Here is a 25,472-nt window from a genome sequence, read left to right on the forward strand (position 1 = left end):
ATTGAGGGGAGGTGGTCTTTTTGTGCGGTGCTGCTGTCTGCTTATACTGGTGACTGGAGGGTCCAAATTTGTCTGTACCGTATATATACACATACAGTACATAGATATATATATATATATATATTATATACATACTGTATGTATATATACAGTACAGACCAAAAGTTTGGACACACCTCATTCAAAGAGTTTTCTTTATTTTCATGACTCTGAAAATTGTAGATTCACATTGAAGACATCAAAACTATGAATTAACACATGTGGAATGAAATACTTAACACAAAAGTGTGAAACAACTGAAAATATGTCTTATATTCTAGGTTCTTCAAAGTAGCCACCTTTTGTTTTGATTACTGCTTTGCACGCTCTTGGAAATCTCTTGATGAGGTTCAAGAGGTAGTCACCAGAAATGGTTTTCACTTCACAGGTGTGCACTGTCAGGTTTAATAAGTGGGATTTCTTGCCATATAAATGGGGTTGGGACCATCAGTTGTCTCGTGCAGACGTCTGGTGGATACACAGCTTATAGTCCTACTGAATAGGCTGTTAGCTGCTTTTTTCTTGCCATAATACAAATTCTAAGTAAAGAAAAACGAGTGGCCATCATTACTTTAAGAAATGAAGGTCAGTCAGTCCAAAAAAATTGGGAAAACTTTGAAAGTGTCCCCAAGTGCAGTGGCAAAAACCATCAAATGCTACAAAGAAACTGGCTCACATGAGGACTGCCCCAGGAAAGGAAGACCAAGAGTCACCTCTGCTGCGGAGGATAAGTTTATCCGAGTCACCAGCCTCAGAAATCGCAGGTTAACAGCAGCTCAGATTAGAGACCAGGTCAATGCCACACAGAGTTCTAGCAGCAGACACATCTCTAGAACAACTGTTAAGAGGAGACTTTGTGCAGCAGGCCTTCATGGTAAAATAGCTGCTAGGAAACCACTGGTAAGGACCGGCAACAAGCAGAAGAGACTTGTTTGGGCTAAAGAACACAAGGAATGGACATTAGACCAGTGGAAATCTGTGCTTTGGACTGATGAGTCCAAAGTTGAGATCTTTGGATCCAACCACCGTGTCTTTGTGTGACGCAGAAAAGATGAACGGATGGACTCTACATGCCTGGTTCCCACCGTGAAGCATGGAGGAGGAGGGGTGATGGTGTGCTTTGCTGGGGACACTGTTGGGGATTTATTGAAAATTGAAGGCATACTGAAGCAGCATGGCTACCACAGCCTCTTGCAGCGGCGTGCTATTCCATCTGGTTTGCGTTTAGTTGGACCATCATTTATTTTTCAACAGGACAATGACCCCAAACACACCTCCAGGCTGTGTAAGGGCTATTTGACTAGGAAGGACAGTGATGGGGTGCTACGCCAGATGACCTGGTCTCCACTGTCACCAGACCTGAACCCAATCGAGATGGTTTGGGGTGAGCTGGACCGCAGAGTGAAGGCAAATGGGACAACGAGTGCTAAGCATCTCTGGGAACTCCTTCAAGACTGTAGGAAAACCATTTCCGGTGACTACCTCTTGAACCTCATCAAGAGATTTCCAAGAGCGTGCAAAGCAGTAATCAAAGCAAAAGGTGGCTACTTTGAAGAACCTAGAATATAAGACATATTTTCAGTTGTTTCACACTTTTGTGTTAAGTATTTCATTCCACATGTGTTAATTCATAGTTTTGATGCCTTCAATGTGAATCTACAATTTTCAGAAGAGTCATGAAAATAAAGAAAACTCTTTGAATGAAAAGGTGTGTCCAAACTTTTGGTCTGTACTGAGATATATATATATATATATAATAAAATGCTTTCAGCCACAACTAGGGGCAAATATGAATGCACATAATTTATTTATTTTGTTTCCCCCTAGTGGTGCCTGGAGGTATTTTTTGTTTTTTTGTAATGCATCTATGTAATATAATCAGCAGTATTAGTGGTGACAGCAGGTATTTCTTCGATAGGGATCAATACAGAAAATTTAAGGTTTGGTTTATATAAAAAAAAAAAAAAAAAAAAAAAAAAAACACCACAATTAGGCCTAACTAGTATAATAAGAATAAAGGAGTTAATCAGCAAATTATTTTGGACTGATAACATCAGTGGTTATATAAAGTGTGCATTCCTTTTTGCACCTCATTGCATATTATCTATTGTCACTTTTTTTTCCCCAGACCTCAGTAATGATTCCTACAGGGCAACTTTAATATTTTTATTGTCGCTGTGCTGAATTCCTATTTCCCACACGCACTGTCCATTTGAACCTGTCATGATTCTACTAAGAAAATTGACCATATGAGTTATTTAAAAAAAAAAAAAAAAAAAAAAAAGGGGGTCTTGTTCTGAGCGAACATAAACGCTAGGTGTTTCATTTATGGAGTCACATGGACTTACTAACAAGTATGTTGCGATGGCGACATCTTCATATACAAACTTCTCTGGATCTGTCACTTCAGGCCAGACCTGCAGGGGAAATTTTTTTTTTAAAAAGACAGTTAAAAACGGCTTTTTGTTTTCCGCTCCTTTTATCAGAAGCAGAGCAAAAAGAAAATCAGCTGCTCTGCAGAGCGCACTGTTGGGAGAGCGAAGGAGCATGTGCGACCACCGGTGTGCCGCTCGTTAGGTGGCCGTACACATTGGTATATAACATGAACAGCAGGTGGCGCCACACTATGTAAGAAAAAGCAATAATTCTTCACGGGATTATTTTTTTTTTTTTAAACCACAAGTAATCTATAAGTTGAATCTACAGTATGTATTGACAGTTGATATTTAATGGTGGGACAATCCCTTTAAGTCTTTTAGAAAAGACCAGGGCCTTAAGGGTGCTTTACACGCTGCGACATCGCTACCGATATATCGTCGGGGTCACGTCGTTAGTGATGCACATCCAGAGCCGGTAGCGACATCAGAGCATGTGACACCAAAAAGCAACGATCAACGAGCGCAAACTCGTTCAAAAACGGTGATCGTTGACACATCGCTCCTTTCCTTAATATTGCTGCTGCCACAGGTACGATGTGGTTTGTCGTTCCTGCGGCATCACACATCGCTATGTGTGACACCGCAGGAAGAACGAACATCTCCTTACCTGCCTCCACCGGCAATGAGGAAGGAAGGAGGTGGGCGGGATGTTACGTCCCGCTCATCTCCGCCCCTCCGCTTCTATTGGCTGGCCGCTTAGTGACGCCGCTGTGATGCCGAACGCACCTCCCCCTTGAGGGAGGGATTGTTTGTCGGTCGCTGATCAGGTATGTGCATGTGACGCTGCCGTAGCGATAATGTTCGCTATGGCAGCGAGAATCAAATGTCGCACGAGCAACGGGGGCGGATGCTATCGCGCTTGACAGCGCTAGCAATCACTAGCGATGTCGCAGCGTGTAAAGCACCCTTTAGTATTAGAAGTCCTGAAGGTCACCAGCCTACAGACTAATGTGATATGCTCCCAGGCCCTAATGATGCGCAACATTGTTGCTGTGATTGTCAAAAATCGCAGGAGAAAACTTTACAGCTTTAATATGTTTGAGTAAAAAAAAAAAAAAACAAAAAAAACCTCAAACACAGCCGAAACCTTATTGCTCCCCGTATGTGGAAAAGAAACCTTCAGGAGGCGCTCAGTCAAGTGCAAATATCTGTACCATCTACATCACTGGTCACATTTAGGGGGAGGGGTGGGTTATGGCTATCAAAAAGATACTCACAAGGGCTCCCGTAGCCCCAAAATGACCCAAGGTCCTCTAGTTATCACGTTTAAGCCATTTTGGCCAATCAGAAATAGCTAAACAGATCACATGGTGCAAAGTTCCGCCCCTGAGGATCCAGCAACAGCAGTAACAAGGGTAAATAGAAAATGGCAGTGGAGTAAGGAGCAGGTGAAATGTTGACCCTGTTTAGCAGTAAATGTATCAGGGACGGTTTTGTCATTATTTTAGGATTTACTAGGGCAGATAATGCCGGAATATGAGGCCGGAAAACGGTTCATTTTTCTGATTTGATATTAATGTGTGTGGCGGCAGTGATGGATGAGCGGCAGCTACCTTCACCATATCTCTGTACTTCTCCTTCAGGCTCTGATACCGCTTGCTATATTTATCCACAGCAATAAGCGATAGGGTGCTCTTAAAGTCGCTCCTCTTGTCCTCCGTGGACCACTTCGCCAGCCGAGACAGCAGCTCATTTTTCATCCAGGAGATTTTAGGGTATATAACGCCGTCCGATTCCCAGCCATCCGCGTGTACAGTGTGCAGAGAGAGTGCCCTGGAAAACAGAGACTATTACTGCACCAGAATGGCCCGAATATGCAGAAAAAAAATCTCAGATTTTATACTGAATGTCGCCATTTAAAAAGGAACTTTAACCCATTAATGACAATTTTATTGATGTCATTATTTCCTTGCCTTCTCAAAAGAACATTAAGTTTTTAATTTCTGTTTTCACACAGCCATGCGAGAGGCTCTTTTTTGCGGGATAAGTTGCCGTTTTACCTCACACCAAGCTGCAGTTTTACTTCGCGCCAAGCTGCAGTTTTACCTCGCGCCAAGCTGCAGTTTTACCTCGCGCCAAGCTGCAGTTTTACCTCGCGCCAAGTTGCAGTTTTACCTCGCGCCAAGTTGCAGTTTTACCTCGCGCCAAGTTGCAGTTTTACCTCGCGCCAAGTTGCAGTTTTACCTCGCGCCAAGTTGCAGTTTTACCTCCATCCAAGTTGCAGTTTTACCTCGCGCCAAGTTGCAGTTTTACCTCGCGCCAAGTTGCAGTTTTACCTCGCGCCAAGTTGCAGTTTTACCTCCATCCAAGTTGCAGTTTTACCTCGCGCCAAGCTGCAGTTTTACCTCGCGCCAAGCTGCAGTTTTACCTCGCGCCAAGCTGCAGTTTTACCTCGCGCCAAGTTGCAGTTTTACCTCGCGCCAAGCTGCAGTTTTACCTCGCGCCAAGCTGCAGTTTTACCTCGCGCCAAGCTGCAGTTTTACCTCGCGCCAAGCTGCAGTTTTACCTCGCGCCAAGTTGCAGTTTTACCTCGCGCCAAGTTGCAGTTTTACCTCGCGCCAAGTTGCAGTTTTACCTCGCGCCAAGTTGAAGTTTTACCTCGCGCCAAGTTGCAGTTTTACCTCCATCCAAGTTGCAGTTTTACCTCCATCCAAGTTGCAGTTTTACCTCGCGCCAAGCTGCAGTTTTACCTCGCGCCAAGCTGCAGTTTTACCTCGCGCCAAGCTGCAGTTTTACCTCGCGCCAAGTTGCAGTTTTACCTCGCGCCAAGCTGCAGTTTTACCTCGCGCCAAGCTGCAGTTTTACCTCGCGCCAAGCTGCAGTTTTACCTCGCGCCAAGCTGCAGTTTTACCTCGCGCCAAGCTGCAGTTTTACCTCGCGCCAAGCTGCAGTTTTACCTCGCGCCAAGCTGCAGTTTTACCTCGCGCCAAGTTGCAGTTTTACCTCGCGCCAAGTTGCAGTTTTACCTCGCGCCAAGTTGCAGTTTTACCTCGCGCCAAGTTGCAGTTTTACCTCGCGCCAAGTTGCAGTTTTACCTCGCGCCAAGTTGCAGTTTTACCTCGCGCCAAGTTGCAGTTTTACCTCGCGCCAAGTTGCAGTTTTACCTCGCGCCAAGTTGCAGTTTTACCTCGCGCCAAGTTGCAGTTTTACCTCGCGCCAAGTTGCAGTTTTACCTCGCGCCAAGCTGCAGTTTTACCTCGCGCCAAGCTGCAGTTTTACCTCGCGCCAAGCTGCAGTTTTACCTCGCGCCAAGTTGCAGTTTTACCTCGCGCCAAGTTGCAGTTTTACCTCGCGCCAAGTTGCAGTTTTACCTCGCGCCAAGTTGCAGTTTTACCTCGCGCCAAGTTGCAGTTTTACCTCGCGCCAAGTTGCAGTTTTACCTCGCGCCAAGTTGCAGTTTTACCTCGCGCCAAGCTGCAGTTTTACCTCGCGGCAAGCTGCAGTTTTACCTCGCACCAAGCTGCAGTTTTACCTCGCACCAAGTTGCAGTTTTACCTCGCACCAAGCTGCAGTTTTACCTCGCGCCAAGCTGCAGTTTTACCTCCATCCAAGTTGCAGTTTTACCTCGCGCCATTATTTATTTATTTTTTTTTTAGGGCATTGATTGGGTAGTAAAAATGATTCATCAGGTCAGTAAAATTTCAGAAATGACAAACATTACAGATTATTTATATTATTATTATTATTTTAGTGAGTTGTGTGGGTGCCATCCTATAGTTTTTATTAATCTTAAATCACTGAGGTGACAGGAGTCAGTGCACCCCGCAATGTGATTTACTCTCAGTCAGAGGTTATTCAGGCCAGTATTCCATGTGGATATATTTCTTTGGGTGTCTCATTATTTGTTTTCAGGAGCGCACCGCTCCCATCTTCCTACTTGTCAAGGGGCGGGGCGCTACTTATGATTGACAGTTCGGCTCAGTGGCATGGCTACTTTGCTGGTCTGAATTCTGCGCTCTCTGAAGGGGCACGCAGAGGCAGCTCTACCTATGCACAGGGGACACTAATATCCAATATGTAGTAGGTGTAATAATAATAATAATAATAATAATAGCAAAAACCTCCAATTAGAAATGTAGTATAGTTCTCCTGATAGAGCCATGTCTCTCACCTCATGTGCAGGGCATTGCAGGACCTTAGGTATACATTGTTATGATGACCACAGAATTGCTTGTGGTCGTAACCATGGATACCTAAGGTCCTGCATGTGAAGAGACATGGCTATATCAGGAGAAATAAAGAGAATTTTGTTTACTTACCGCAAATTCTTTTTCTTATAGTTCCGTAATGGGAGACCCAGACCATGGTTGTATAGCTTCTGCCTCCGGAGGACACACAAAGCACTACACTAAAAAGTGTAGCCCCTCCCTCCGAGCATATACACCCCCTGGTTAACCAAATATAGCCAGTTTAGTGCAAAAGCTGAAGGAGAGTAGCCACCCACAAGTAGAGATAGAGCAAGAACCGGAACAACCGGAGACTCTGTCTACGACAACAGCCGGTGATAACACGCGGAACAAGAAACTGCCAACAGGCAACAGGGAGGGTGCTGGGTCTCCCATTACGGAACTATAAGAAAAAGAATTTACGGTAAGTAAACAAAATTCTCTTTTTCTTCATCGTTCCTATGGGAGACCCAGACCATGGGACATCTCAAAGCAGTCCATGGGTGGGAATAAACAGAAAACTGAGAAGTAGGCGGAGCCTAACTTCACAAATGGGCGACAGCCGCCTGAAGGATGCGTCTGCCCAAGCTCGCATCTGCCGAAGCATGAGCATGCCCTTGTAGTGCTTCGAAAAGGCATGCAGACTAGTCCAAGTGGCAGTCTGACAGACCTGCTGAGCCGTAGCCTGGTGTCTGAAACCCAAGAGGCACCGACAGCTCTGGTCGAGTGTGCCTTGATCCCCCGGCGGGGGAGGCACTTGAGTACACTGGTAGGCATCGGAAATGGCCGACATAATCCAATGAGCTAGGGTCGGTTTAGAGCCGAGAGGCTCTTACGCCGACCTGTGGTCAGCACAAAAAGAGAGGTGCACCGCCTAAGAACAGCGGTGCGAGACACATAGATCCGGAGCGCCCGCACCAGATCCAGGATATGCAACGCTTTTTCAAAGCGATGAACAGGAGCCGGACAAAAGGAAGGCAGGGAAATGTCCTGGTTAAGGTGGAGGAGAAACCACCTTAGGGAGGAAGTCCGGAGTCGGACGGAGAACCACCTTGTTTTGATGAAAAACCAAAAGAGGTGACTCCGAGGAGAGTGCAGCCAAATCAGAGACTCTCCCGAGGGAAGTTATGGCCACTAGAAAGACCACCTTCTGTGAAAGACGAGACAAAGAAACCTCCCTAAGAGGCTCAAAGGGGGGTTTCTGGAAGCCGTGAGGACCAGATTAAAGGTCCCAGGGATCTAAAGGCCGCCGGTAAGGCGGAATGATGTGAGATGCGCCCTGTATGAAGGTGCGCACCTGAGCCAGCCGGGCGATACGCCGCTGGAAACACACTGGCAGAGCCGAGACCTGTCCCTTGAGGGAATTGAGGGATAGTCCTAGCTGCAGACCGGACTGTAGAAAGGACCGGAGGGTCGGCAAGGAAAAAAAGGCCAAGAAGCATGGCCGGAAGGGCGACACCAGGACAGGAAAATTCTCCAGGTCCTGTGATAGATTTTGGCCAAGGAATACTTCCGAGCCCAAGTCATAGTGGAGATGACTTCAGGAGGGATACCAGAAGTCGTCAAGATCCAGGACTCAAGAGCCACGCCGTCAATCTGAGAGCCGCAGAATTCTGGCGGAAAGACGGACCTTGTGAGAGAAGGTCTGGACGGTCCGGGAGATGCCACAGCACCTCAACGGACAGATGGAGCAGGTCAGGGTACCAAGCTCGCCTGGGCCAGTATGGCAATGAGAATGACCCGACGGCCCCCCATTCTGAACTTGCGCAGGTCTCTGGGCAAGAGAGCTAGAGGGGGAAACACGTAGGACAGACGAAACTGGGACCAATCTTGAACCAGCACGTCTGCTGCAAAGGCCTGAGGATCGTGGGAGAGAAGATCCACTTCCGGAGTGCCCCACTTACTGCAGATTAACCGAAACACTGCCAGATGCAGAGCCCACTCGCCGCTGTCCACGGTTTGACGGCTGAGACAGACAATCTGCCTCCCAGTTTTCCACGCCTGGGTTGTGGACTGCGGATGTGGTGGACCTGGAATCCTCCGTCCACTGAAGGATACCAACAGTGCCAGGCGGCTGAGTGTCACGCCCTGGTGTTAATGTAGGCAACCGCTGTGGCGTTGTCTGACTGGACTCGAATGTTCTTGCCCGCCAACAGGTGGTGAAAGGCCAAGAGAGCTAGAAGCACAGCTCTGATTTCCAGCACAGTGATCGAGAGGGCTGATTCGGACGGAGTCGAAGTGCCCTGCGCTCTGTGGTAGAGATATACCGCTCCCCAAGTTTTTGGTCCTTGGCTGAGTTAGTGGACGAGGCCGAGGGCTTAGAGGACGACCAGTTGGAGGAACGAAAGGAACGAAACCTCGACTGGTTCCTGCCCTGTTTTTGCTTGTGGCATGGAAGTACTCTTCCCGCCAGTAGCTTCCTGAATAATTTCATCCAGTTGTTCACCGAACAACCTGGGCCCAGCAAATGGGAGCCCAGCAAGGGACTTCTTTGAAGAAGCGTCTGCCTTCCACTCTCGAAGCCACAGGATCCTGTGGATAGCGAGAGAATTGGCCGAAGCCACCGCAGTGCGGAGCCTCCAGCATGGCAGACATGGCATAGGATGAAAAGGCTGAAGACCTGGAAGTTAAGGCAACCATCTCGGGCATAGAGTCCCTGGTGAGGGAATGCATCTCCTCTAGAGAAGCAGAGATGGCTCTGAAGCCCACACTGCTGCAAAAGGTGGGGAGAACGAGGCCCCTGCCGCCTCATATACAGATGGCGGACAGTGGAATCCTTAAGGGAGTTGCCATCAGCCACTGATACAACTTTCCGGGCTGAGAGTCTAGACACCGGAGGGTCTACCTTTGGGGAATGAGCCCACTCCTTGACCACCTCTGGTGGAAACGGAAAACGGTCATCAGAACCACGCTTTGGGAAGCGTCTGTCAGGACAGGCTCTGGGCTTGGTCACAGTGGCCTGAAAAACTGGAGTGGATAAGGAACACACTCCTTGTTCTCTTAGGCAAGGTATACTGATGCTTTTCTGCCAGAGAGGGGTGCTCCCCTGATACAGGCGGATTGAGGTCCAGTACAAATATAATGGACGCAATCAAATCATTAGCATCTGCGTCACTTTCGGACAGATCAATGGGGTACATGGAGTAGCGTCCGAGCCCCCAGTAAAGGCATCCTCCTTGTCCTGCGAGTCAGCTCGTGAACCAGAGCCGCGGGACGAGGAAGGAAAGGGGACCCTGCGTCTCCATTTTAGGAGGACGGGGTCTGAGACCAGATGAAGAATCCTCTGTGGGCTTTGCTGAGCGAGCCATAGCAGCAGAAGCGCCCTGAGAAGGGGGCTGATGCATGCTCAGCAGTGTCCGGGACAGCTGTCCCCTGGAGAGAGGGATTCTACCCAAGCCGGGGGTTCAGCCACCGGAGCCGGAGCAGCCGCAGGGACCACTGGGGATGAGCCTCCAGGCTGAGGCACCACTATGTTAGAGCAGGCATCACAATGTGGTTATGTGCTCGGTACAGGCAGTACGAGCCTACAGCAGTGCATATTAAGTACAGCCTTGCTCTGATGTGAGACATGCTGCTGAAGTGGGGGCTCTGGCCAGAATGACCCCCAGCAGAGTATATAAACAGTGTATATAAGCAGGTCCACAACCGGAGGTTGTGGCTTGCCAGACCGTTTGACATAGAGACATCTCTGTGCCCTCCAGATCCCACAGCCCGGACCCCCAGAGAGATGGCCAGCGCCGATCGCTGTCACAATGTGGTTATGCAGACATGCATGAGAACGCTGATAAAATGGCGCCGGAGCGAGGAGAGGGGGCGGGGCCAACTCTAAGAGCGGGATCGGAGGGCCAAGGAGATATACAGGGGAGGGAATATTTCCTCAGAGAGGAGTGTCCCTCCCCAGTGCTGAACAGTCGCTGGGCGTAGTCGCACTGTCCCTCTGCATGATTGGCATGCAGGGGCAGTGAAAACGAAACTAGGCCTCAAGCGAAGCCGGGGCCTAAATTTAACGATGCGGACGGCGAGCAGGCACCATCGGCGCGGTTCTCAGGTAAAAACCAGAGAACCGGCCGGAAATGTCACAATAGATACACAGCACACTCTCCCCAACAATAAAGTACAAGGGACCCCCCGATAATAACGTCTCAGATACTTAGCTTGTGAGACGCAGGGCCAGGTCCCTGAGGGATGAGTGCTCCGTCCGGCAGGATCCTGAAAGGGCTGCGGATGGAGACCGGTCTCCTGCAAGGCAGGAAGAACAGTGCTGGCTCCCACTTCAAGCCAGAGCCCCGGAGGGATGGTGAAGGAGCGCGGCATGTAAGGCTCCAGCCCTGAAATCAACCTTAACAGCACCGCCGACACAGTGGGGTGAGAAGGGACATGCCGGGAGTCCAGGCTTGGACCCGCTTTTCTTCAAACTCTTTCCAAAAATCAAAATCAGATGAGAATGCATGTGTGGATGTGTGCCTCCTGAACACAAAGCATTGAACTGGCTATATTTGGTTATCCAGGGGGTGTATATGCTCGGAGGGAGGGGCTACACTTTTTAGTGTAGTACTTTGTGTGTCCTCCGGAGGCAGAAGCTATACACCCCATGGTCTGGGTCTCCCATAGGAACGATGAAGAAATACTACATTTCTAATTGGAAGTATTTGCTAATATTATTATAGGATCTTGGAAATGTGAATACCCCTTTACACACAAAAACAACCCCATAATTTTCTGATAATAGCTTCCCGTTTACAGGGTATGCCGAGGATAGGAAAAAAAAAAAAAAAAAAACCTTGGCAGCTTTCTAAGAAAAAACATGTAAAACATGTGAGACAAGAAGCACCTTGATCTACATTAGAGCTGCAGTACCGCGTACAACCTGTAGAAAGAGATGGCGCTGATTTTAGAAGGCAAGGAAACTGAGGAGATCTGCTACAGCCGGAGGGTTCAGGTGGTCGCCCCAGAGTTGTCGGCCATAATTTGCCCTTTAGCTGGTGACATTTATCCTGATTGCATTGCTCTGTGTTAGTGGAGGGCGTCCGTCTCGCAACGCACATCCAAGGGTTAATGAAAAAGCACAACCTGCCTGGCCGCGGCTTATTAATCAACAGTCGGTAAATAATAGAGGACATGCGGAGAATTAACGAGGCCCGTATCGCCAACTACCGCATTCAGAGGAGAACAAAGAGCCCCGAGACTTAAGGAGACAAGATAAAACATCGAGGCGGCCGCCGGGAAATAAAAGAAGGGGAATTTCATTTACATTTTAACAAACTGCAGAGAAGCCTGATTAGAGGAGCCGCAGAGTAATGTGCCGGCGCTCAGCGAGATAAATGCACCCACGGATTATCCTGGCCAAGCACGGAGGAACAAAGAGGAGGAAATTAGACCGCGACGAGCGAGGCCAGAAACTGGCTGCAGGACGGCGGAGGTCATCCTGAATGGCAAATGTCCTATGAGAGTATACGGCATCCTAGAGCGGGGTATCCTACTCAGCACCCCCCATTCTACAAGACACTAAACAGCGGCAACTCTGGCTCTGGTTGTCTCAGGTCGTACGTCCATTATGCGGCTGCCAGGAAAATCAGCTCCTAAAAGATGGGTTTTCCCTGAAACAGCGCCCCTCTTGTCCACTGGTGGCATTTGGCATTGCATTTCAGGCCCACATGTAATACCAGACAGTCCAAGGGCAAGAGAGCTCTAGTCCCATCTTAGGCTAAGTTCACATTTCCGCTAAAATCTATCAGTCACAATCCGCTGCTCTTGTAAACAGCGGAATCCGTTTAGCGGATTCCGCTGCTCCCATAGACTTGTATGAGCAGCGGATTGTGACTGATGATGCTGCGTTGCACCCTCCGCCCGACTGATCAGTCGTGGAACGACTGACCGCCGGGCGGGAGGAACGCAGCATGTAACGTTTTTTGAGCAGCGAGATCCGTCGGATTTCGCTGCGCATGCTCTCTGGCTCCCTGCACACGTCACCAGCTTTGGTTGGTTACCCGATATTTACCCTGGTTACGGTGCAAGGAGCCAGCGCTAAGCGGTGTAGGCCCGTAACCAAGGTAAATATCGGGTAACCAAGGTAAACATCGGGTGCTTTGCTGTTACCCGATATTTAGGCTGGTTACGTGTGCAGGGAGGCCGACACTTCCCCGCTCGGCCCCGCCCCCTCCCGCACTCCGCACATGTATGTACACACACACACACATACACACACCTGTCCCCAGCCATGCAGACAAGCACTGACACCCTCGTCTGGCCCCGCCCCCTGCTCGGCTCCGCCCCCTCCCGCACTCCGCACATGTATGTACACACACACACATACACACACCTGTCCCCAGCCATGCAGACAAGCACTGCCACTGACACCCTCGTCTGGCCCCGCCCCCTGCTCGGCTCCGCCCCCTCCCGCACTTTGCATGTGCACACACATACATACATACATACATACATGCACATACACACACTCACTCACACATACACTCACCTGTCCCCAGCCATGCAGACCGCAGCACTTCTACTGACATCCTCAGCGCCTGGCCCCGCCCCCCGCTCGGCTCCGCCCCCTCCCGCACTTTGCATGTGCACACACATACATACATACACACACACATACATACATACATGCACATACACACACTCACTCACTCACAGATACACTCACCTGTCCCCAGCCATGCAGACCGCAGCACTTCCACTGACATCCTCAGCGCCTGGCCCCGCCCCCCGCTCGGCTCCGCCCCCTCCCGCACTTTGCATGTGCACACACATACATACATACACACACACATACATACATACATACATGCACATACACACACTCACTCACAGATACACTCACCTGTCCCCAGCCATGCAGACCGCAGCACTTCCACTGACATCCTCAGCGCCTGGCCCCGCCCCCCGCTCGGCTCCGCCCCCTCCCGCACTTTGCATGTGCACACACATACATACATACACACACACATACATACATACATACATACATGCACATACACACACTCACTCACTCACAGATACACTCACCTGTCCCCAGCCATGCAGACCGCAGCACTTCTACTGACATCCTCAGCGCCTGGCCCCGCCCCCCGCTCGGCTCCGCCCCCTCCCGCACTTTGCATGTGCACACACATACATACATACACACACACATACATACATACATACATACATGCACATACACACACTCACTCACAGATACACTCACCTGTCCCCAGCCATGCAGACCGCAGCACTTCCACTGACATCCTCAGCGCCTGGCCCCGCCCCCCGCTCGGCTCCGCCCCCTCCCGCACTTTGCATGTGCACACACATACATACATACACACACACATACATACATACATACATACATGCACATATACACACTCACTCACTCACAGATACACTCACCTGTCCCCAGCCATGCAGACCGCAGCACTTCCACTGACATCCTCAGCGCCTGGCCCCGCCCCCCGCTCGGCTCCGCCCCCGAACTCCGCCCCCGCACACAACGGAATCCGACAAAGAATTCTGTTCTTTGTCATCCGTTGTACAGCGTTGAACAGCGCATCAGTCACATGCGTCAAGCGACGCATGTGACTGATACAAATCAACGGAAATGTGAACTTAGCCTTATACAGTGATAGTGTATTGCCGGTTTAGCATCCCTGTCGTCTTCAGCATTTTCTCCTACAACTTGGCACTCTGACCACCCAACTGTGCGGAGGAATGATCAGATAGTACTGATGAGAGGGCAATTCCATGCTTGGGTGCTCAGTACTCGTAACTAGTGATGAGCGGGCACTACCATGCTCGGGTGCTCGGTACTCGTAACTAGTGATGATCGAGCACTACCATGTTCGGGTGCTCACTACTCGTAACTAGTGATGAGCGAGCACTACCATGTTCGGGTGCTCACTACTCGTAACTAGTGATGAGCGAGCACTACCATGCTCGGGTGCTCACTACTCGTAACTAGTGATGAGCGAGCACTACCATGCTCGGGTGCTCTGTACTCGTAACTAGTGATGAGCGAGCACTACCATGCTCGGGTGCTCAGTACTCGTAACTAGTGATGAGCGGGCACTACCATGCTCAGGTGCTGCTCAGTACTCGTAATAGTGATGAGCGAGCACTACCATGCTCAGGTGCTCACTACTCGTAACTAGTGATGAGCGAGCACTACCATGCTCGGGTGCTCTGTACTCGTAACTAGTGATGAGCGAGCACTACCATGCTCGGGTGCTCAGTACTCGTAACTAGTGATGAGTGGACACTACCATGCTCGGGTGCTCAGTACTCGTAACTAGTGATGAGCGAGCACTACCATGTTCGGTACTTGTAACGAGCAGTGCACTTGCTTAGACAGGCTCGAGTACTGAGCATAATGGAAGTCATTGGGGACAGGAGCATTTTTCCAGAAGATTTGCCATAAAAATGCTCATGTTCCTCATTGACTTCCATTATACTCGGTACTCAAGTCGCGCCCATCCTAGCTTCCGACTGCTCGATACATGTACCAAGCACCCGAGCATGGTAGTGCCCACTCATCACTATAGGACAGTCTAATCCAAGTGAACAAGACCATGTTGCAGCCCCCTGCACAGATGGTGCTCTCCCCTGACCGAGATATGCAAGAAACAACCATAAAAGGGGGCACACTACTAAGTCAGTACTGAAGCCCCTTTGTTACTTGGATCGGTGGTGGTCCCAAAAATTAGACCCTCAGTAGTCATGCATCAATCCCTGCCAGACCCCCAACATCCCCCTACTTGGAATGGGATGAATGTCTGACTAACTGATAAATTAGCATAAGTATTATACAATCGACCTAGCAGGTCATACCCATGTGACCAGAAGGGGCGAGGCCTCAGCTAACAGACAAATGTTGTTTCCTTGTATCAGCTATGTTGGCGGAGGCCCCGCCCCTTCTGGTCATATGGGTATGACCTGCTAGGTCGATTGTATAATACTTAAGCTATTTCTAAAAGGAAGGGGGGGAATAACTAAGTACTCATTCCCCTGCTATCATCTGCTCCTCAGCTGCTGTCACTCAAGCAGCTGCTGATTTTATAAACTTTACTTTCTTGGATTTCAAAACCCTATACATCCGAGCTGACTACTACAGGTATGTATAGAATCAGCCTGATAGAGCCAGTATAGCACTGGATTTAGGTTATATACAAAAATCCTGGTGATTGGTTCCCTTAGGGTTAATAAAGAATTTGTTAAGTATGAACACTTGAGGGGGGGGGGGGAACTCCGATTGATTTGCAAAGAGTGAAGATGCTAAAGTATCTCATTACCAATTGTCTCCTGATAACGGAGCGATCACTGTCTACTACTGGCAGCAAACACGCAGCACACGTGCGCACCACCGCGGGCGCCATCACCGCGTGTTTTATCTACTGATCCCCGACACAAAATCAATGCAAAAGATAAAGAAAACAGGAGCACAATGAAGAAGTCGATAGAGAGAAGTGATGGCGCTCAGAATAAATGAGTGCCATTAATAAGTGGAGGGTCTCGCCAGTCATCGGAGCCATACATCACATCCGAGGGGCCTAACGCTAATGTATGCAGTGCAGAAAACCGCTCACCATTCATCATCCTCCACGTGTGCAAGACGGATCTGATGAATGTTGTTTTTCCTGACCTGGAAGTGTCCGCGGCTCGGCTCCTCCAAAGGCACAAATGTCACAATATTACTGGAGACATCTGGAAAGGGATTTAGAAAACACAAGGTTACTTATCTGCCATCGGGGACGGCAAATTAACACATTAACCCCTTATGGACCGAGCCTCATTTTTTAAAAATCTGACCAGTCACTTTATGAGGTTATAACTCTGGAACACCGCAACGGATCCCGGTGATTCTGAGATTATGTTTTCATGATAGTGGTAAACTTGTGTCAATATTATTTGCTTTTATTTATAAAATTGAAAATTTGTCAAAACTTTTTTAAAATTTCACAATTTTTATGCCCTTAGACCAGAAAGTGATGTCACACAAAATAGTTAGTAAATAGCAATGGGCAGATGCAGACTGTAAAAATCCAGACCCGCACGGTTTCAAAGGTACCCTGCGGTATACTCGGGCCCGGAATTCTCAAGGAATTCTGGCTAATGATTCGGAACTGGCACTCGAGTAATGAAAAAAAAAAAAAAAAAAAAAAAAAGGTAAAATAGAGAAAAACTGCTCCTTAGGCTCATGCATATTCACTGCTTTCCCCGCCCATCAGTGTCTGTGATTGGTTGCTGTGAGACACGCCCCCATGCTGAGTGACAGTGTGTCTGACGCTTCCAATCACAGATCCTGTCTGAAGGTCTATATCGTACAGTGAAAATAAAATTTAACAAAAATTGGCATAGGATCCCCCCATATTATGATACCCAGCACAGATAAAGCCCACAACTACAGGATGCAGCCCCCAGCCATGCATTTATCTTGGCTGTGTATCCAATTAAGAAGTCACATGCAGCTTTTTTTTTTTAAATTATTTAAAGATGTTAAAAATTAAAAAAAAAAAAACAAACAAACAACAAAACAGCGTGCGTTCCTCCCAATTTTGATACCCAGACATGATAAAACCTGGCAGCTGGGGGCTGGTATTCTCAGGCTGGGGAGACCCATTGCTATTGGGAATACCCCAGCTTAAAAATAGCAGCCTGCAGCTGCCCAGGATCGTCGCATCCATTAGATGTGACAATCCTGGAACTTTACCTGACTCTTCCAGATTCCCATGATGCGGTGGCAATCAGGGTAATAAGGGCTTAATGTCAGCTCACAGCTGCCATCAAGCCCTAGATTAGTAATGGAATGCATCTATGAGACCCCCCATTACTATTTTGTAAGTGAAAAGAAATTCCTTTTGTTTTTCTTTGAACGTCTTCTAAAATAAAAAAAAAAATATGTCTCAAATTTACTATTTTTATAATGCGGTGATAATTTTTTTTAACCAGAACGATGAATGTGTCATTAGATGAAACCAGAAGATGAAGATTGTCGCTGTCTCTTTATGAATATATAAGGCCACGTGCACACGTTGAGTGTTTAGTGAGTGTTTTACCTCGGTATTTGTAGCCAAAACCAGGAGTGGAACAATCAGAGGAAAAAAGTATAATAGAAACACGGGAGCCATTTCTCGATTTATCACCCACTACTGGTTTTGGTTTACGAATACTGAGATAAAAAAACCTTCACCAAATACTCATCATGGGAACGTATTCTAAGGCCACGTGCACACATTGAGTATTTGGTGATTTTTTTTTTACCTCAGTATTTGTAGCCAAAACCAGGAGTGGGTGATAAATACAGAAGTGGTGCCCGTGTTTCTATTATACTATTTTTCCTCTGATTGTTCCACTCCTGGTTTTGGCTACAAATACTGAGGTAAAAAACTCACCAAATACTCAACATGTGAATATGGCCTAAAAAAGCACAGTGGGCAGATTTCCATAGGGCCTTGTGCACATCTTGAGTATTTGGTGAGTTTTTTACCTCAGTATTTGTAGCCAAAACCAGGAGTGGAACAATCAGAGGAAAAATAGTATAATTGAAACACGGGCACCACTTCTGTATTTATCACCCACTCCTGGTTTTAGCTACAAATACTGGAGGTGAAAAAAACTCACCAAATACTCAACATGTGCATGTGGTATAAAAAAGAAGCACAGTGTGCAGATTTCTATAGGACCACGTGCACATGTTGAGTATTTGGTGATTTTTTTACCTCAGTATTTGTAGCCAAAACCAGGAATGGGTGATAAATACAGCAGTGGCGCCCATGTTTCTATTATACTTTTCCTCTGATTGTTCCACTCCTGGTTTTGGCTACAATCACTGAGGTAAAAAACTCACCAAATACTCATAGTGTGAACGTGGCCTTAGCCATCACATCGTTCACTTCTTTGATGATCTTTAGTCTATATAAAGACAGAGCTGCGGCTCCTCGCTGTGTGCACTGAATCAATACAGAGCTCGGACGATCAGTTCTCTCCCGGACGGCACAATGTGGAATTACTATTGATTTCCGTCTCCACGTATCTGCTAACGACACAAGGGAAACGAAGGAAGCACAAGAATGAGAAAAGAGCCCGTCCATGTTCTCTTAGACTCAACAGTTTACTAGAAATATGTAAAAATTAATCAGAAGCCTTTCCCAACTATCCTAACGCTTTCACATTGCGTTCCGATCTCAGTGGTCCAGTCGGGGGTTTCCATCCGACCCCTCCACAAAACGTAGTATACTGTGTCTGCCTCCAGAAAGCGTATACTCCCGAAAATGGTGCAACACGATGACTCCGTCTGCACCAATATAGTCAATGGCCCCGCCGGTGCATATGCTGAAACCCGTTTTGCAGGTGGCTCCAAAAGGACCAGTGAACGGGAGGTCAGAACGCAGTGTTAGGGGCCGAACACTTTCTATTCACCAACAGCAGAAACCCCTGAAATCCATATTATAAAGTCGTAGAACTGGAATTTCACATCTGTACCTCTCCTCTGAGGTCCAAATATTCAACCGCTGATTTTAGGTCCTTGTGGTGCCCCCGTCGGGCTGGACGGACTCATGGTGGCTTCTTTTTGTGGGACGAGTTTTAGTTTTGCATGACAGCATTCATTTTACCATATAATGTACCGGAAAAAAAAAAAGGGAAAAAATGACAAGTGTGGAGAAATTGTGAAAAAAATAAAAATAAAAAACAGCAACTCTGCCATTGACTTTGCAGGGATCATGTCCTGGTAACTTTCCTCTACAGATCTGTCTAATTATGCAGAAAAATGTATAAGATTTTCGTGTGTTTATTACATGCTACCTAAAAAGGAAGAAAAATAAAATATTTTTTTTACTTCAGTAGCCATTTTAGGAGTCAATTTTTTTTTTATTTTTTTCAGTCAATAGAGCAGTGCCTGGGATAGTTTTTCACAGTAAGTGCTATTGTTTTTTTCATTGCCACTTAGGACGGTTTTTTGTTCCACTTTTTTTTTTTTTTTTGGAGGTGGCATGACTAAGAATCAGCACTCATGCCATTATGATTTTGTGTCCGGTTTAGTGTCCACCGCATGGCATAAATATTTTTAGATTTTGCAGTACATATTTTGGGAAAAAGGGAAATAATTTTAACAAATATGTTTATAAGAAAATATAGTAATTCTGTATGGAAAAATATATAAGAAAAAAAGCTTGAAAAAAAGATCACCTGGAACTGAAACGTCGCCACAGGCTCATTAATACCTTTTCTCACTGAAACGCTGGAGAGCTGCCTCTATTTTTGGATATATATACTGTAATATTATATACAGTACAGACCAAAAGTTTGGACACACCTTCTCATTCAAAGAGTTTTCTTTATTTTCATGACTCTGAAAATTGAAGATTCACATTGAAGGCATCAAAACTATGAATTAACACATGTGGAATGAAATACTTAACAAAAAAGTGTGAAACAACTGATAATATGTCTTATATTCTAGTGTCTTCGAAGTAGCCACCTTTTGCTTTGATTACTGCTTTCTCTTGATGAGCTTTAAAAGGTAGTCACCGGAAATAGTTTTCGCTTCACATGTGCCCTATCAGGTTTAATAAGTGGGATTTCTTGTCTTATAAATGGGGTTGGGCCCATCAGTTGTGTTGTGCAGAAGTCTGGTGGATACACAGCTGATAGTCCTACTGAATAGACTGTTAGAATTTGTATTATGGCAAGAAAAAAGCAGCTAAGTAAAGAAAAATGAGTGGCCATCATTACTTTAAGAAATGAAGGTCAGTCAGTCCAAAAAATTAGGAAAACTTTGAAAGTGTCCTCAAATGCAGTGGCAAAAACCATCAAACGCTACAAAGAAACTGGCTCACATGAGGACCGCCCCAGGAAAGGAAGACCAAGAGTCACCTCTGCTGTGGAGGATAAGTTTATCTGAGTCACCAGCCTCAGAAATCGCAGGTTAACAGCAGCTCAGATAAGAGACCAGGTCAATGCCACACAGAGTTCTAGCAGCAGACACATCTCTAGAACAACTGTTAACCTGGAAACACATCTATGCGAGTAAAATCGGTCCGAGTTGGCTGAAAAAAACTCGGCTGATTTTAGTTCACGTTAGGTCCGAGTGCAACGCAAGTGCGATGCTTTTTCTGAATAAATTAATGATTTTACTAGCGTGTGTAATGTGTGTGTAATGCGTATTTTTTACTATGTCATCTGCCATTCAGCTCTGCTACATGGCCGCTAACAGCAGACACAGACAGCCATGTAGCAGCGGTGAATGGCAGATGACAGCAGACACAGAAAGAGCCGCACGATCAGAATGAACTCGGGTTAACTTCACCCGACTTCATTGTCATGCTGCTGCTCTGTCTGTGCCGCGTCCTGATTAGAGGTCACCCGTGAAGGATTCACTGGTGACCGCTAATCCCCTGAGTGACTGAAGTTAGCAGCCCTCTCTCATACTCACCGATCCCCGATACGGCGCTGCAGGGCGTTCACACTACTCCGGCGGCTTTTACTATTTTGAAAAAGCCGGCCGCTCATTAAACAATCTCGTATTCCCTGCTTTACCCGCCTATGATTGGTTGCAGTGAGACACGCCCCCACACTGAGTGACAGGTGTCTCACTGCACCCAATCACAGCAGCCGGTGGGCGGGTCTATACTGTGCAGTGAAATAAATAATTAAATAATTGAAAAAAAACCAGTGTGCGGTCCCCCCCAATTTTAATACCAGCCAGATAAAGCCATACGGCTGAAGGCTGGTATTCTCAGGATGGGGAGCCCCACGTTATGGGGAGCCCCCCAGCCTAAACAGGTTTTAGAATTAATATTTTAAATAAAAATAATAAATGTGACGTTTTAGAGAGTTTTTTTCTCTGGTTACACACATCAGTTTCGAAGCTGCCCCGTCTTCTGATAGAGGCCGCAGCCGGGTACTGCACCTCCTATTGATCTGAATGTGCAGTATCTGGCTGCGGCCACTATCGAAAGACGAGACAGAACAGCTCGGGAACTGAGCTTTTCCTGCTGCCTACTGCCACCACCGAGAAGAGCTAATCGGCAGGAGTACCAGGTGTCACACCCTAATGAAAGTCTTCGGAGCAAACCTAAAGTTTAGACTACAAAATTGCAATCAACAAGAATTAAAGCACAGGTAAGTCTAATTATTCAATAATCAGGAGTCCGGCAAACAACTAACTAGAACAGGGCATTTCTTAAAGGGAACCTGTCAGGTCCAATATGCACCCAAAGCCACGAGCAGTTCTGGTGCATATTGCTAATCCCTGCCTAACCGTCCCTGTATACACTAGCATAGATAAAGGGATCTTTAGAAAAAGTATTTCTAAACATCCTTTATCTTATTCAAAGAGAAGGAGCCAGCACGATTTCTATACTGTATTTGTTGATAAATTAGAGATTTTTGGCAAAACATTACAATATTTTGAGCCGCCCCGCCGACGTCACGGCAAATCCCATGGGGCAGTCCTACACTAAATATTATATTTTGTTTGGGGTGCCATATGGCCTCACACAGCATTTGATGTGCAGGGCATCAGAAGAGCAGTTACAGAGAACACAGGTACGTGCGGTGACGCTGCATTGAATAGCATGTTAGTACGTCCCTGTTGGTGTGCTACCATGCTAAGAGGGCGGCTAGTCGGAGGATATAACTCCTTTGGGACTAGTCCTCTCGCTCATTAGCATAAGATAAAAGAGCTTTAGAAATACTTTTTCTAAAGATCTTTTTATCTATGACAGGCTATGTGCCCACGTGTGTGCGCTCTGCACCGCAGCGTAAAGTCACTGCATGTCCACTTCAGAGCGCAGCTGAAAAGCTCCGTTCTGAAACTTTGGTGCCTGCAGAATTCGTGCGCTCTGGACGCTGCCTCTCCCTATAGACAGAATGGAGACAGCATGCAAAACGCAAAAAGAAGTGACGTTGCTTTTTAGAATGCAGCGATTTGGCGGCATGCAAAACACTGCGTTCTAAAACGCCACGTGGGCATGGATTATGCACAATCTTCATAGATTGTGCTGGGGACGCAGGACGCATGCAGTTACGCTGCAGTGCAATACGCAGCGTAACTGCATGCAAATACGCAACGTGGGCACATAGCCTTAAGGCCGCTTTACACGCTACGACATCGCTAAAGCGATGTCGTTGGGGGAGGTCACGGAATTTGTGTTGCACATCCAGCCGCGTTAGCGTCGTTGTTGCGTGTGACACGTACGTGCGGTCGAAAATCGTCGCAAAACGTGCAAAATCGCTCATCGGTGACATGCCCCCCTATTCCCAATTATCGTTGCTGCTGCAGGTACGATGTTGTTCGTCGTTTCTGCGGCAGCACACATCGCTACGTGTGACACCGCAGGAACGAGGAACCTCACCTTACCTGTGGCCGCCGGCAATGAGGAAGGAAGGAGGTGGGTGGGATGTTACGTCCCGCTCATCTCCGCCCCATGTTGAGAGAGAGAGAATCTGTCAGATTTTTGCTATCTAATTTGACAGGAGCATGATGTAGGGGCTGAGAGCCTGATTCCAGTGATGTGTTACCTACTGGGCTTTGTGCTGCAGCTTTTGATACAGTGTTTTATCAGCAAGAGATTATCACTGAAGGGCTAGGTCTTGTGTAAAGTCCAGCTACTGTGTAATGTCAACCCCACCACTAATTGACAATTTGTTTAAAGGAAGCTGCCAATCAGTGGTGAGGGCGGGGTCATACACATCCGCATTCTGAGCACTGCTACATCTACAACAGAGAAAACTGTGATACAATCCAAACTGCAATAGGAAGCCCAGTAAGTGACACATTGGTGGATTCAGGCTCTCAGTTTCCACATTATGTTGCTCTCAGATTACATAACAAAAAACTGCTGACAGATTCCCTTTAAACCATGGATCACGTGAAGTAAGGGTCGAGGGACGTCATAAGAATCCCCATGTTCCCAGCCACCTAAACGCTACTGTCACATTTTACATTTTTGGCAACTTATGTTAAAAAAATAAAATAAAAATGTAATCTTCAATTTCCACACTGTGGCTTTTTTGTTTTAGACATGATCTCTGTTCTTTCAGGAACAGTTTTCAGCAGTCTCATTGCCATCACAGACAGGATTACAATGACCTCTGTACACAGCTGACAATACAGAACCCACTGCTGATCCTGCTTCTCCCCATCCCTGCACAATCACCTATGCACATGCTGCTTAGATGTTAAGTATCCGACCATTGTGGTTAATGTACATGTATTATTTCCTGAAACAACACAAAGTGTCTAATGCGCGGGTGCAGATGTGAACGGAGGTGGAGGAGGTGAGCTGGGACATTACCTATTTGGAATGGTGGCTCCTGTGTTATCAGCTGTATATAGAGGTGTCACCTGTCATTGTAATCCTGCCTATGATGATAATGAACCTGCTGAAAAGTCATCCTGAATGGACAGGAAGTAAAAATGACAAGTTTTATATCAAATATTGTGCAATGAAAAGAATGTCATTTTTTTTTTACTGGAAACACAGAAACCTGAAGTATAGAATGTCTTGTTCCGTTGGCCCGTCCCCCGTAACGTCCCGTTCCGTTGGCCCGTCCCCCGTAACGTCCCGTTCCGTTGGCCCGTCCCCCGTAACGTCCCGTCCCGTTGGCCCGTCCCCCCGTAACGTCCCGTCCCGTTGGCCCGTCCCCCCGTAACGTCCCGTCCCGTTGGCCCGTCCCCCCGTAACGTCCCGTCCCGTTGGCCCGTCCCCCGTAACGTCCCGTCCCGTTGGCCCGTCCCCCGTAACGTCCCGTCCCGTTGGCCCGTCCCCCGTAACGTCCCGTCCCGTTGGCCCGTCCCCCGTAACGTCCCGTCCCGTTGGCCCGTCCCCCGTAACGTCCCGTCCCGTTGGCCCGTCCCCCGTAACGTCCCGTCCCGTTGGCCCGTCCCCCGTAACGTCCCGTCCCGTTGGCCCGTCCCCCGTAACGTCCCGTCCCGTTGGCCCGTCCCCCGTAACGTCCCGTCCCGTTGGCCCGTCCCCCGTAACGTCCCGTCCCGTTGGCCCGTCCCCCGTAACGTCCCGTCCCGTTGGCCCGTCCCCCGTAACGTCCCGTCCCGTTGGCCCGTCCCCCGTAACGTCCCGTCCCGTTGGCCCGTCCCCCGTAACGTCCCGTCCCGTTGGCCCGTCCCCCGTAACGTCCCGTCCCGTTGGCCCGTCCCCCGTAACGTCCCGTCCCGTTGGCCCGTCCCCCGTAACGTCCCGTCCCGTTGGCCCGTCCCCCGTAACGTCCCGTCCCGTTGGCCCGTCCCCCGTAACGTCCCGTCCCGTTGGCCCGTCCCCCGTAACGTCCCGTCCCGTTGGCCCGTCCCCCGTAACGTCCCGTCCCGTTGGCCCGTCCCCCGTAACGTCCCGTCCCGTTGGCCCGTCCCCCGTAACGTCCCGTCCCGTTGGCCCGTCCCCCGTAACGTCCCGTCCCGTTGGCCCGTCCCCCGTAACGTCCCGTCCCGTTGGCCCGTCCCCCGTAACGTCCCGTCCCGTTGGCCCGTCCCCCGTAACGTCCCGTCCCGTTGGCCCGTCCCCCGTAACGTCCCGTCCCGTTGGCCCGTCCCCCGTAACGTCCCGTCCCGTTGGCCCGTCCCCCGTAACGTCCCGTCCCGTTGGCCCGTCCCCCGTAACGTCCCGTCCCGTTGGCCCGTCCCCCGTAACGTCCCGTCCCGTTGGCCCGTCCCCCGTAACGTCCCGTCCCGTTGGCCCGTCCCCCGTAACGTCCCGTCCCGTTGGCCCGTCCCCCGTAACGTCCCGTCCCGTTGGCCCGTCCCCCGTAACGTCCCGTCCCGTTGGCCCGTCCCCCGTAACGTCCCGTCCCGTTGGCCCGTCCCCCGTAACGTCCCGTCCCGTTGGCC

At 48.4% G+C, this 25,472-nt stretch overlaps 1 protein-coding gene across 1 annotated transcript in view; it reads right to left on the minus strand.

Annotated features, from left to right (window-relative positions):
• TRMT44 (tRNA methyltransferase 44 homolog) overlaps positions 1–25,472 on the minus strand; it is a 73,272-nt gene that overhangs the window by 45,340 nt on the left and 2,460 nt on the right. Inside the window, exons 2-4 of the mRNA XM_075346847.1 lie at positions 16,213–16,330; positions 4,031–4,250; positions 2,388–2,456 (exon numbers count right to left, since the gene is read on the minus strand). Of these exons, the coding sequence (XP_075202962.1) occupies positions 2,388–2,456; positions 4,031–4,250; positions 16,213–16,330 (407 nt within the window). The remainder of the gene's footprint in view (positions 1–2,387; positions 2,457–4,030; positions 4,251–16,212; positions 16,331–25,472) is intronic.

Source organism: Anomaloglossus baeobatrachus, chromosome 1, assembly GCF_048569485.1.
Source record: "Anomaloglossus baeobatrachus isolate aAnoBae1 chromosome 1, aAnoBae1.hap1, whole genome shotgun sequence".
In the NCBI taxonomy this organism is placed as follows: domain Eukaryota; kingdom Metazoa; phylum Chordata; class Amphibia; order Anura; family Aromobatidae; genus Anomaloglossus; species Anomaloglossus baeobatrachus.